At 41.1% G+C, this 13,424-nt stretch overlaps 1 protein-coding gene across 1 annotated transcript in view; it reads left to right on the top strand.

The window, feature by feature from the left end:
• The window catches only part of fndc1 (fibronectin type III domain containing 1), a 28,663-nt gene extending 25,546 nt beyond the window's left edge, over positions 1–3,117 (top strand). Inside the window, exons 18-22 of the mRNA XM_068724703.1 lie at positions 416–495; positions 789–818; positions 1,489–1,650; positions 1,768–1,890; positions 2,325–3,117. Of these exons, the coding sequence (XP_068580804.1) occupies positions 416–495; positions 789–818; positions 1,489–1,650; positions 1,768–1,890; positions 2,325–2,440 (511 nt within the window). The 3' untranslated portion in view covers positions 2,441–3,117. The remainder of the gene's footprint in view (positions 1–415; positions 496–788; positions 819–1,488; positions 1,651–1,767; positions 1,891–2,324) is intronic.
• Positions 3,118–13,424: the final 10,307 nt, after the last annotated feature.

The raw sequence follows: 13,424 nt of genomic DNA, 5'->3' as shown, positions 1-13,424 counted from the left end.
GACTCTTCCTCTCTTTCAACCTCCTAACATTTATTCATTTTCTTTCAGCATATATATATATATATATATATATATATATATATCCCTCCTTTCTTCTGTCTTTCATTTGTATCGTCTATCTGTTAACCTCCACTTGTCTCGATGTCTCTTTTTCCCCCTCAGCGCCTTTCCCTCCTTCTCCCTTCAACACAAGCCAAATAGCCATTTTATTGTGCTGCGCTCACTTTGGATTCGTACGAATAAAAGACAGACTACTCTTAAATCAGCCAGACTGAAGCATGCCCAGTCATCTGCTATGGTCATTAACATTTCCCTCACTTTCACACAGTCACAACAACACAGGCAGAATTACACTTTAACTCCCTCATGTATAAATCTTCATGTCGTGTTTTTTTTGTATTTATTTTTTATTTAGGTACTACTTCAAAGTGCAGGCCAAGAATGTGTTTGGTTTGGGACCCGTCAGCGATACACTCACCTATGTCACCGAATCAGGTGTGTAACCTGTCGACGCCACACTTAGAGATGCCTCATTGACTGCAGTTCAACCCGCACTCAAGCTGGCTTTAGATTGTCCGCTGTGCTGCAGCATCCAACCGCAACGTTGTGGTGACACTCATTGTATTGCAATGCAAGCTATCCTCGCGGTAAAAGCAGACGAGCAGATTTACTCTGCATTATGTGCATTGTGGGTATTTCATCCTCAGTACCAGGAGAATGCATTAAACCCGCAGTGCTGCCCGTGTGCTTTTCCTCCCTCGTGAAATGATCGCATTCTTCTCTTTCAGACGATCCTCTTCTCATTGAAAGACCACCTGGTAAGTCAAACTCAACTAACTGTATCACCTCATCTGCTTCCCTCTTTGAATCTACCTTAAAAGGCAAAAAGTGCTCAACATGAGAAAAGACATTAAGACAAGATATGAATGGCGGTATTAAAATACACAAGTAGAACCTTTAAAACAGTTCAATGAGATAGAAGAGAAGGTTAATAGGTTAATTGATATTAATAAATGATCCCAAATTGATATTGTCAAACAGAAAAGTTTTAAACCTTGATTTTAAAGAACTTCTCTGGAGTTTGTTTGTTTTAAACATGTTTAGTTTTGCCTCTGGAGACAGTGAACCAATAATCCCCCAGATGTCTAGATGGTTTAGAAAGGATTAACAAATCAAACATATTTTGGCTCTAAACCATTCAGCGCTTTGTAAACCAATAGTTTTATAAATCATCATCTAGGTTACAAGATATGCAGAATTTAGCTCTATGTTTAAAACACATGACTGGCCATTTAATATCTGACCATAACAGTAACAACTGTTATTGATATCCTGTTAAATATTATCTTCATTGTTCAGCTTTACAAACTTTGGTTTCATTCTCTCTCTCTCTATCGTCTCGTCCTCCTCAGTGTGTACATGATGTGTCTATTCATAGGACGCACATTCTTTGCCACAACGCGATGCATCTCCTCCTCTGCTCCTCAGGTGGAGAACCAATCTGGATTCCCTTTACCTTCAAGTATAACTCGGCCCACAGCAGCTGTAAGGGCAGCCAGTACGTCAAGCGGACGTGGTACAGGAAGTTTGTGGGCGTGGTTTTGTGCAACTCTCTGCGATACAAGATCTTCATGGGAGATGGTCTGAGAGGTAACGTATGACATCACCTATATTTAAAACCTGTTATGGTCAGTACTTTTCCCTGTGCAATTCTAAAAAAAAAAAAAAGCTGAATGATGATCCCCGCTTCCCTTTCTCTACCGACAGAGCCCTTTTACAGCATAGGGGACACATTTGGCCAGGGAGAAGACCATTGCCAGTTTGTGGACTCCTACAGGGACGGAAGGACCGGTCCGGAATACCTCTCAAATTATCTGCCTTCAGCACAAGGTAAACAAGTTGCACATTTGTGGGCTTGATATTTAGACCTAACCTATTATGTTTGGGTTTTTTTTTCCATGCAGTCTGGCTCTCTGGCTCCTTAGTGGACCAGATGCATTGATGGTATCTATGCAGAATACAGATGTGTTGTATTGTCTAAATGAATACTTTTTTAAAAAAAAAGGACCTTAAAGAGTTTGGACATGCGTTTGCCCAAATGTCACCTGCTTTTCATTACTGCAGATCAGTTTCCTCATAATACGTTAACTTCTTAAATGAATGCCATAGCTTCCTAGCCATTATTTGTTTCAGGTCATATCAGTACACGATGGGAATATTTGAAACTTGACCGTCATCCAGACATGCGCACTCTTTTTTTTTTTGCTCTCAATACATCTCTGTAAATGGCTATGAGCAGCATTATCATTTCTTTCTTTTCGCAGGATTTTATCGCGCCTACAGACAGGAGCCGGTTTCATTCGGAGTTATTGGTCGACGCACGCCCCATCCATTCGTGGGCTGGTACGAATGCGGGGTGCCTATCCCCGGGAAGTGGTAAACCACAGGAGGACTGGGAGACATCGTCACCGTGGGCTTCTGTATCCGGCCGCAGGTTCTTACCGTCTCTGGTCCTGCCATCGAATACAGACTTTTGCCACAATGAAATGACACCACTACGACTTCATAACAGCGTCACAGAAAGAGAATATAGTACTTTTTAAACAACTCAATGTATATCATTACAATGCACTTTTTTATATAAAGCAGTCTGTATATGAGGGGGAAAAAAAAAAAAATAAGCATGTGTGCTTTTGCTTAGTGTAACTCTGGCCTTAAAGTGTCCTTGTACTATTCCCAATTATCCTAAAGACAGGTCCTCACCCAGTGTTATTTATCTCATCACTTATGCACTCACACAGTCAAACCAGTGACATTGGACCAAAGCACAAGCTCCGAAGCGAACTGTAAGAATGGGCACTTAAGGTGTGTATAGGTCTGTTGATTTTCAATCGTGAGATTTGTATTTCATAATGTAAAGGCTTCTGACAGCTACTTTTTGTTTGTTTATTTGTGTTCCTAAACCATCATACTGTTTTTTTTTACATCCTTTTTTGAATTCACCAGAATTCAGTAAAAGTTACTGTGTAAGTTTTGTATGTATACAGACAAAGAATAAAAGACCAAATATTTGCTCAGGAATTGTGAGAGACTGAATAAACGGTTATGGAAACCACAGCAATCCAAAATCATGAATCATATCGTATATTCTCCTGCTGCCGCATTCTTTTCTAGCAAAATCTTCCAAACGTGAACCAGATCTCCTTAATCAGCCGAATGAAAGATTGGAGTAACAGAGAAAGTTTGGTCGAGCCAGCTGGAGCAGCAATCGTTCAAATGTGGTGAAATGTCAAAAACAACATATTGTAGACAGAACCAGGTGAGGCGGAAGGAGAGAATACCGGTTAACACATCGCCCCATAAATATCCAAATCGTTGGTTTAATGCATACCTTTTGTACCGTGATAAGATTTAGCTTGAAATCAGTGGTGGAACATAACAGAATAAATTTACTCTTTAAGTGTTCTTCAAATTTCTGTGAGGAACTTTTAACTGGTTATGAAACGGTCTCAGTTACTGATGCCTCTATATGACCTACATAAATAAACGAGAAGAAATCATAATAAATATTTATTCCCATCGCTCGTCATTGGCGCCACCAGGTCGGATTCGGCACGAAATCAGGCAAAATCAAGCACGTTCACCAGAAACTCTTTCAGCTCAGACTCCGGCAGGGTCAGACCCAGATCATGGGTCAGACCCTGATCCGAAAGCTCTTGTGGGAGGAGGAGAGCTCAGCGCCTGGCATCACCGTCCCTTTCTTCGGCTGGGAACGGAGCTTTGCCTCGCTATTCCGTCGGTCCCCCGCTGTGAGCCAACGCTGACACCGCGCTGCTGGAGACCCAGACCGTATTGCCGGGCCCGCTGCAGGAAAGGGAGGCACGGAAGAACCAGAGCCAGGACTGAGCGGAGCAGATTGTTAGGCTGCAGTAAAACGTGTTTTTCTAAAGGCCGCCAAAATGAACCTAAAATAAAAGCTCCTTATAGTAACTTTAAGTATCGACATGTATTTATTTCAATACTTATTAAAGGACCAGTAGGATTTAGTGACCTCTGGCGGTGAGGTTGCAGATTGCAACCAACCGACTGCCCCTCCATTCACCCATCACTTTCTAAGGGAACCTACTGCGGCCTTCAGGTAACTTTAAAAGTGCAAAAGGAGCTCTCAAGAGCCAGCGTTTGGTTTGTCCGTCCTGGACTTATGTTAAAACATGGCGGTGCAAAATGGAGGACTTGGTGGAAGAGGACCTGCTCCCTATGTAGATATGCAGGACTCATTCTAAGCTAACGAAAACACAACAATTCTTAGTTTCAGGTGATTACACACTACTGAAAATATACTTTAAATCAATATATATATATATATATATATATATATATATATATATATATATATATATATATATATATATAATGGCCAAATGCTTACTGTAGAACATATACAGCATGTTGATGTAGATCTGCAATGCATCATGGGTCATCGTGGTCTAAATTTATTCCGGGGTGAATCCTACAGTAAATACATTTTTACTGTGAATGATTGGGTCTTCTGTATCTACACACTGTAATGGAGCAGAAGGTTAAAGTTGCATAAAATGGAATTAGAAGTCCACACGGCTCAGAACATGGCGATTTTCATCTGTTATTACATTGTGATATTAGTTTCTTTACTTAAGTTTAGTTTCTGAATACTTCGTCCACCTCTGCTTGAAATAGTATCTTCATCTGCTGTGTTACATTTGGAAAGGCCCACCGCACACATTTGTTGAATCAATTATCACTTGTATATCCTGGATCATTTGAAACTGAGTATCAAAGGGATTACCGGAATGGCGGACGAGTAAGAATTCGCTTCAAATGTTGAGAACTACAGATAAAATCTTTCACGAGTAACAGACTTTACGTTTCCATGCTGAAAGCCAGTTATGGTGCTCAGACTTCAATGCGTTGTTTGAACACAAATTATTGTCCATCTGTGTAAAATAACTGACAAAAAAAAAAGGGAAAACGTATGATCATAACTGGGTCAGCACCACAACAAACCAGGTGGAAAACAGATGAGGCTTAATGAACGGCGAGGTTCTTTTTTTTCTATGCGTTGCCATCAATCAATGCTCCAGTCGTGGGATTTTCACAATCATTTTCCAAATTGATCGCTCGTCCCGTTAATCCCAACAGCAAAGCCGGTGCTGACCTTTTCAGCGCTTGCCTAAAACGTATTACTGTCAGTCTTGACTCAGGGAGAAAAACTGATTATATCCAGTAGCAGCACTACTCGTTTTCAACACATACTTCACAATCCTGCCTCACAGCAAAAAAAAAAAAACCAATGTATAACTCATTAAACCCCATCAGTCCTCCGGGAATGGATCTTTATAACCCAGAAGAGGCAATAACCTTTATCAATATGCTATAGTACATCTATCAGTACGACACCTAATTATACATTTACTCTGTTGGTATTCAAGCCATGAATGGGGATAGAAGTCAACTAAGGTCAGTGCAAGAAATATAGCCGTGAACCAAACCAACCAAGGTCTCCTCCTTGTTAAAAATGAACTAGTAGTGCAGGATTTCTCCAAAAACATTACTTTCACTCCGTTACGTTGAGCAGAGTTAATGCAGCAAAGGTCTAACCTCTAACCCCTTGAGTGAGAAGCACAGGCACAGGTTGTTTTAGAGATATAACAAACCAATTTGTCAACACTTCAATCAAACATATTCTCCAGGTATGCAGTGCGTGGATGAAAGCCTCTGCTATCACCTGATGAGCCTCTCGTTGCCCCCAAAATATTTTAAGTTGCAGCGCCATTGGACCTGACTTGTGAATAACACAATGCACTATGTGGAACCACCATTCTGAAAACACAAAACATGAATCTCTACAAGAGTTTTTGTGCTTCAGAAAAAGACCAGAGGAACAAAAGGACAAAAGAAAAGAGAAAGAGGGAAAAGAAGAGACCGGAGGACTAACATGCTTTAAGACGTGTACATGAGGACTACCTCATCTGCTCCAGATGTTTGAGAGAATATAGTCACATTTACGTATATATGTGTGTGTGTGTGTGTGTGTGTGTGTGTGTGTGTGTGTGTGTGTGTGTGTGTGTGTGTGATCAGAAATTATGACTGCTGTCAGAGGGGAGAAGAAAGATAGATAAACCATAACCAATACAACAGGATGAAGCAGAACTACAAACAGGAAATCAGGAGTGTGGTCCAAGACTTAAGCAGCTTTCCCCCGAGGCTTTGCTTCTTGGAAAGGCCTGAAACACAACATTTAGAGCACGTGATGCTGAAGCTCCTAATTAAGGCCTTTTTTTTAACATTCATAATAAAATACAAAGCAATGCTTTACACAAGAGTTTTGACCTCGAGAAACTAAAAGCAGCCCTCACTCGAATGAATATTGATGTTTCATAGAGTTCTGGTAAAAGAGCTCATTGCTTTTAGAGCAGTTATGGAGAGAAGATGTAAAAACAGGGTCGACACACTGAAGGGTTTCAATGTCACTTGGTATGCGTGCCGTTTTTTTTCAAGTTTTGACGGCAACACCAATAAATCAAATCAGATAAGTAGTCCGTCTTACATGTTAGCAACACTATGTTAGGCATATCATACAGTGTCTCTTCCTCATTAACTGTCAAACGCAAGTTCAGCTTTCGATGTCTTCGTTTTGGTGCACTAACTACAGAGGAACCACGTCTTTTTTGATTTGCTAGATTACCTCACAGCTACTTAACGACACCTGTCAGTGACTTTCAACTTGCTGTGATTATGTACCGTGACATTTTGAAATTGGATTAAAAAAAAAAAAAAATAGGCAACTGCTAGTTGGTTTAGCCTGGTCAAGCTCAATGGATCACGAAGTGTGTGAAACTGTATTGCGACATTCGCGGATTCGGAATTCAGTGCTAAACTGACCTTTCTTTAATAATTCCCGCCCCTCAAACGCAGACTGATCAATAATAGCGTAGCATTGGTCAGTTCAGACAACTACAGCTCTGCTCCATAGACCGATAATGAGGACTGATATGAAGAGAAAGAGAGACGCATTTTAAACTACGGCTTTTTGTGGAGCGACGGCTGCTACCTCTGTATGGAGGTGTATGCGGATGCAGAGGCGGAGTTTCGGTGAAGGGGCCTTCGCCCCGAAGTTAACCACAACTTCAGTACAGGCTGTTACTGTGGACCAGCTATTGTCGTTTTAGAGACTTTGGAGGTCCGAGTGGGAAACGTATTCTTTAGTGAGGAGGTGTGGTTGACTCAATGTCTCAGCTTTCATCAGTTTCCATGACTATTGGCCGGTCATAAGCAGTGGCGTTGGCTGGCATGTAAAATCTATAAACCACTGAACTCTGTTGCTTTTTTTTTTTTTTTGCCAAATATCTTAGTGCTGTGATCACTTCTGACGTTATTGCTTTACTTTCCTACCTCTTTGTCTTTGAGCCATTTTCTCCTCTACTTAAGAAACTCTTAAGCCTCTTGAACGTCCTCCTACTCACTCCTCACAGTTGTTCACCTCAGGAGCTCCAGGGGGCCAAGATGCTTTGAGAATAACTTATCTTGATTAGGATCTTGTCTTAACTTTAAGGGAAAACTCTTAAAAAAAACATCATACTTCAAACAATGTCTTTGAATTTTGTCACTAGGATCAATTCTCTGTGCTAGGAAGCTTTAAGAATATGAGCTCTAATCCCCAGTGAATCTCGCTCTGATAAAAGCCGATTCAAGACCACAATTACGTCATGTGTGCAATCTGTTAGGTGGAGTCTGTGTTGTTCTAGGCAGGGTGGTCCTCAGGGTACAATGTGCTTCACACATAAAGACAGAGTTTGGCTAATCAAATGTAGGATCACTGATGTTATTGTCATTTTCATTTCATTATTCGGCATCAAACTTTAACTTGATTAAAACATGGATTTAGATTTGTTCCATCTGCTTTGAACAAGACGCCAAAACCTGACATCAGAAGACTGAAAGACCAACCGGTTACCGGCATCGACTTCATGTACGTGTAAACAAAAAACACATAAAGTCTGTCTTTTAAATGTGCCCAAAGTTGTTGGAATCGTGCTTCTTTTCAGTCAAGCTAACACCAAGACATCCGTCCGTAATGATGCGGCACTAAAACATCACGTGTCAGCTATTTTCCAGTGTGCGTCCGATCCTTTGTCGGCGTCTGTAACGCAGAGCAAACTGCAGGTCCGTTATAGAAGAAGGGGCAAAAGGCCACGCTTGCTTGATTGAGTCCAGGCTCAGCTGACTTTCCCCCACGTGGATCTCACATTAGAAATTCATTTTTCAAACCGCTCAATGCCAGTAAGCTCCTCCTGCCATTATTGTATTGATTTAGAAAAAAAAAAAAAAAAAAAGCTCATTTCTATCTATTTGAATACGCCGCAAAATTGCTTAATTACAATACCATTAAAATCGTACGTGAAAAAAAATGTGTGGTTGTGAAGGAATGCAGGTTCTTCTAACTGTTTTCCACATGCTCGTTTTTTTTTTTTTTTTTTTTTGTGTTTCTTTTTGATAAAAGTGGGTCACAAGCTGTTTGGGCTGGAAAAAGTTAGACTTCATTCTAGAGAGCTGAAATCATCGCAAGATGAATCAGATTGAAGGTTGAAGAGAGAAAAACAAAAGAGAGGAGGAATAGGGTGAGAAACAGAAGTTTAGTTGTGTTCAGAAATGTTTAGACAAGCGATACTTAATAGAAGTTTCAAACACTGTGAGTAAAACTATGAGGCATGAATCCAAAAGCCTTCATTTTTCCTGTATCCTTTATTTTTTCTGTGGATTTGGGATTTTTTTTTTGTTCAAAGAGTTCAATTTCTAAACTTGAGCAGTTTTGTTTTATTAAGGACCTGAAATCTGTCACTTAGCAAAAACTACTCATGATGGACACGGAGGTTGTAAAACCATTAGACAACACGGTTCTAAGGTTTCCGCTCTCTACGGTTGTATTAAAGTACATAAATGTTACAGAATCCAGGGGAATATCGAGTATCGTCGGCAGCATCGGTTGGAATGATTGGAGCCATGAATAATAGAGAGGAGAGAAAATGGCCCGTCGCTCTAAACAAGCTTTTCGTGAAGAAAAAAAAAAAAAAAAAGGGTCTGATCAGATCTGGGAATTCTTAATTGCTCAGAGACATAATATTTACCGAACACCAGGATGACATAACTGGCAGGCTGCAGCGACAGAGACTCTGTTGTTGTGCTCTGCGCTTACTGTTCTTTTAACGGGGGTTTTGGATCAGAGTCAGGGTTCTGCTCTTGTTCTACTACTACTACTCTGAGCTCACCGTCAAGTCAGTTCTGAACTCAGCCTGCGGTGCTCTTTTGGCAGGAGGACAGGTCACGCATAGACCTAAGAAGCTCAGCGGGGGGGGGGGGGGGGGGGGGGGGTGAGAGGTGACCGTAGGGGAGTTCAAACCTACCATTATCTCTTCACATTATCTATCAGAAGAAGTGAGAGTCTGAAATATAATAATATATGTATAAACCTCAGTTATGAGAGGTACTATTTACTGCTACTGACCTTCCGCTGTGACTGCGTTGTGTGAGGTCTCAGGTGCATTTAATGCCCTGCGAGTCGTTATATGCATCTACACATACCGACTGCTCACACGCCGCTCATAAACAACTGCACTTGTGTCAATACACAGCGCACATAAGCACATCTTCACGACGCTTCAATTTACTCAAATTATATGAGCAAATCCCTCGTCCAGCAACTAGACATTCTTCTATGCTGGCCGGTGAACCGCACAGATAGTGGTTAGGATTATGGCCAGTTGTTTCCACGGCTTTTTTCTCGGCTAACTAGGAACGTGATGTCATCCTACTTCGCGCGATTTGGCTTATATAGATCTGATAAGTAGGCGGTGAAAGAACTCGGCTGAGTTGCGGCGTCTTTACGGTCCTTGTTAAACCCTTAATGAAGTCACTGTTAGACACTGTGATTGATTAACGAGGCTCCAAACCTCGTTTGTCGCCAGGAGCGACAGGGACTTTAGATGCAGTAGTTTCTTCTGTCCTGGACTTAGAAAATCCAGTTCTATTCTATTTTTGCCTTTTAGCAGATGATGAGAGTTAAGGTCTTGTAAATAAATCATTGGTTGGAGGTGACGTATTGACTGCACTGAAAAGGGACCATGGTTTGGTCTTCAGTACGGAGGAGGTGAGAAGGGAACCAGAACTGAAGCTGTGAGTTACTAATACCCAGACTCTTTGAGAGAGAGAGGGGGGGGGGGGGGCATGAAGTTTAATTTGTGCTCGATTGCTTGACAGGCAGAATATCAGGCAAATTTCCCTTTCATAAAACTTATATCATCTTGCTTTCGGAGTCGCGTTTATGGGCGCTTACCGACTCTATTTGGAGCGTGGCACCATCGTAAGTAGTCTGACGTGACCAGAAAGCAGTCAGATCATAAAGTTTGACATAACCCCCCCCCCCAGAGTTCAAATGATGCAATTCTTATCCAAACCGTCTGATGGATGTTTACTGTTGATGGATGTTTACTGCTGTAAACATCCATCAACAGTTTACAGACCCACTTCCTGGTACATCTGGACCCACCATTGTTTCCATGGTTATGTGCACACCAAGTTTTATTTTGTGCCATAAATGATAATTACCCACTTTTTTCCTTTGGTGTATTTATTTACTAGTCAGCGGTTACAATGTAATCCTAAATGATCGACACGAAGGACGAAACTACATAAATAAGACTGAAATTGTAATAAATTGAATAAAAAAAATCATTTGACTTTGCAGAATGACCTCACAGTTTTTGAGAAATTTGTTATTTTATGAGAAAGCACTGAAAATATAATTGCGTCTGTTTCGATCTTTTTGTCAATCTTGTGACCTCACTTTTGGCACAAAAAAAAAGAGGATAATTTGCCGAAAGATTTTGGAAACGTCTTCCTGACTAATAAAATATATCGGAACGCTACAGCAGCATCAAATCGACCTCAAGGTGTTTGATCAAGTGGATCAGGGCAAGTAGCTCCGAAAAAGGGTAACCCCTAATATTAAGAAGAACTCCTTCTGTGGGCATCTGTAAGTAGAAGCTGGTGTATAAACCGATAATGAATGACGAGATAGTAAAACACTGTATATATAAATACATTGAAGTTATGACCGTTAACTTTACATAACATTGATGAACCAACCGTGTCTCCTTCAAAATGACATTATCCTCGAACTCTGCAGCCGATGCAAAGACGTCATCGTTAAAGTCCGTGCCAGCGTAGACCAAGGCCAGGAGAAGCTGTTCTTGATAATCAAAACACAATGTTGGCAAGGATCTACCTCAAGCTTATTGTTTTGGATATTATTTTTTCTCCATGTCAACTTTCCAACACAGTGGCCCCTATTGTTGAGCTCAAAGACATGATTTAATCACAATCAGTACGTTGAATTGTTACACCGCTCTAATATGACTTATCAGTCAAAGACACAAACATCCCCTTATGAGTGTGTGGGGAATAAGTACCTTAGAGATAAGTGATGTGTTGTAGCTGGATTGGATTTGTTGCTCTCAATGTGCAACATTGGGCCTCTTGTCAACATTCTTTTACGCTCTGGGGAACTTATTGGTCACCGCTGAACCAAATGATCATCCGTGTTCATCTTAATTTCTTGTTATGTAAAATAAATCTGAGGCGCAAACAGCAACGCAACTATTTGGTTTCCTTGTTTCTCCTCAGATGAAGATGAGAAACGATCAACGAGGAGCTTTCCCTTTGCCTGCTGTTATCCAAGACAAGGCAAAAAAAAAACACTAGACCCTGTTTCTACCAATGAGAAGATCAAATAGAAACCAGGAAGTTCAGATTGAAGGCGTATCAGATGCAGAGACGATGCACAGCGGTCCAAACTCCTTTAAAAGCAGGATTTGGCATTTCTGGAAAGCTATCAAGTCAGTAATCGCTTCTCCTCCGGCTGGAGACCAGCTACTTGGTCTCTTGAAATCAATGGAGGAGGTGACCCTTCTTTTGATGCAGCAGTAATGAGCCAGAGATTGTAAAACGCTGTTAAATTGGTGCAAAAACGTTGATCATATTAAAGTAGAGCTGATGGGATGTTACATCAAATCTTGTGCATACAGTGAAACAAAAGAGGTTGAATTACAAACACTAAATAAAAGAAGGCGTGGCTAGCAGTTGCATAATGTGAAGCAGACATGTCTGCATGTGGAATGGAAACTGTTTTGGTTTATTATGAGTCTCTCTCTCTCTCTCAGCTCATTTATTGACCTGAGAAAATCTGACGAATTGACTTATTCCTCTTTGCCATGTGTTAGATGAAAGTGGAATATGTGCGTTACTCTATTGGAATGTATCCCCATATGTCTCTGGGGTTATTGAATGGTGCTTCTCAGCTGCTGTGATCTCTCAAATGTCAAATAGCCTTGGCCCGACGTCGAGGGGGGGGGGGGGGACGACAGTTGTTGCAAATGTATTGTTAGCGTTTGTTTAAACCTGTTAGAGCGCCACACAGGTAGACCAGGACCGCTCCGGTAGGTCAAAGGCATGCCAAACAGACTTACTCACGTCACAATGCATTGTCGTACATGTCAGCACTCTGGTGCTCCACGCACGCTAACGCTAATTTGAAGAATTGTTTGCAAATACTGTTTGACGACCTTTTAAATGTAGCTCTCCTTTTTCTTTGGGACACGCCTCCATTTCCACGAGTCTATTAAAACTCACTCCCGCCCTGTCTGACTATTTGAAGTTGTAAGCGTTACGCCCTTCTGCCCGTGGCTGAGGGAATAAGACAGGCAGGCAGGCAGACAGCGAGCACAACAGCACATAGAAACAATCTGGTTTTACAGGCGGTAGCTTTTGAGCAAGTATGTAAGCGGCAGACCTTGTTACTTATCGTTTAACGCGCATCAGGATGAGAATTATTTATACACAAGACACTCACTGACAGATGTGGAAAACAAAGAACACAAGTGTTTCCGGGTGTGCAGGCATGTGCTGCAACCAGATCAAACACATGACAGCATTGACACAAAATGATGCATAAGCACGCATGAAAATGATTGAGTCAAGGACAGGAAGTGATGCTTGATCCAGACACTGTTTGACTTATACATTTCAAACTTGGGGATTGAAGATATGTATTGCTCTGCTGCCTTCTTGCCGAATGCATTACGACAATACATCTGGATTTAAAAAAAAAAAATAGGAAAAACATCACATCTTGAAAAGCCATCTCAAACGAAAGGGAAGTCATCCATGGAAAATGTTGAATACAGTTTCCCCGAAAGCCAAGGCAGTATTTTACTTAGTGTATTATTAATCACTGCATTAAAAAAAAAGAAAAAAAAAAGCATCCTTGCCGGTGGAGCCAAGAGATGTTGTGAAAGAACAGACGCTGCTCTTCTCAGACTGATTGGCTGAGC

The sequence above is a fragment of the Cebidichthys violaceus genome, unplaced genomic scaffold (assembly GCF_023349555.1).
Source record: "Cebidichthys violaceus isolate CVI_PGR_0920_01 unplaced genomic scaffold, fCebVio1.0.p SCAF_31, whole genome shotgun sequence".
Classification (NCBI taxonomy): Eukaryota; Metazoa; Chordata; class Actinopteri; order Perciformes; family Stichaeidae; genus Cebidichthys; species Cebidichthys violaceus.
Note: the sequence above shows the minus strand (reverse complement) of the source record. Positions and strands in the feature narration are given on the sequence as shown.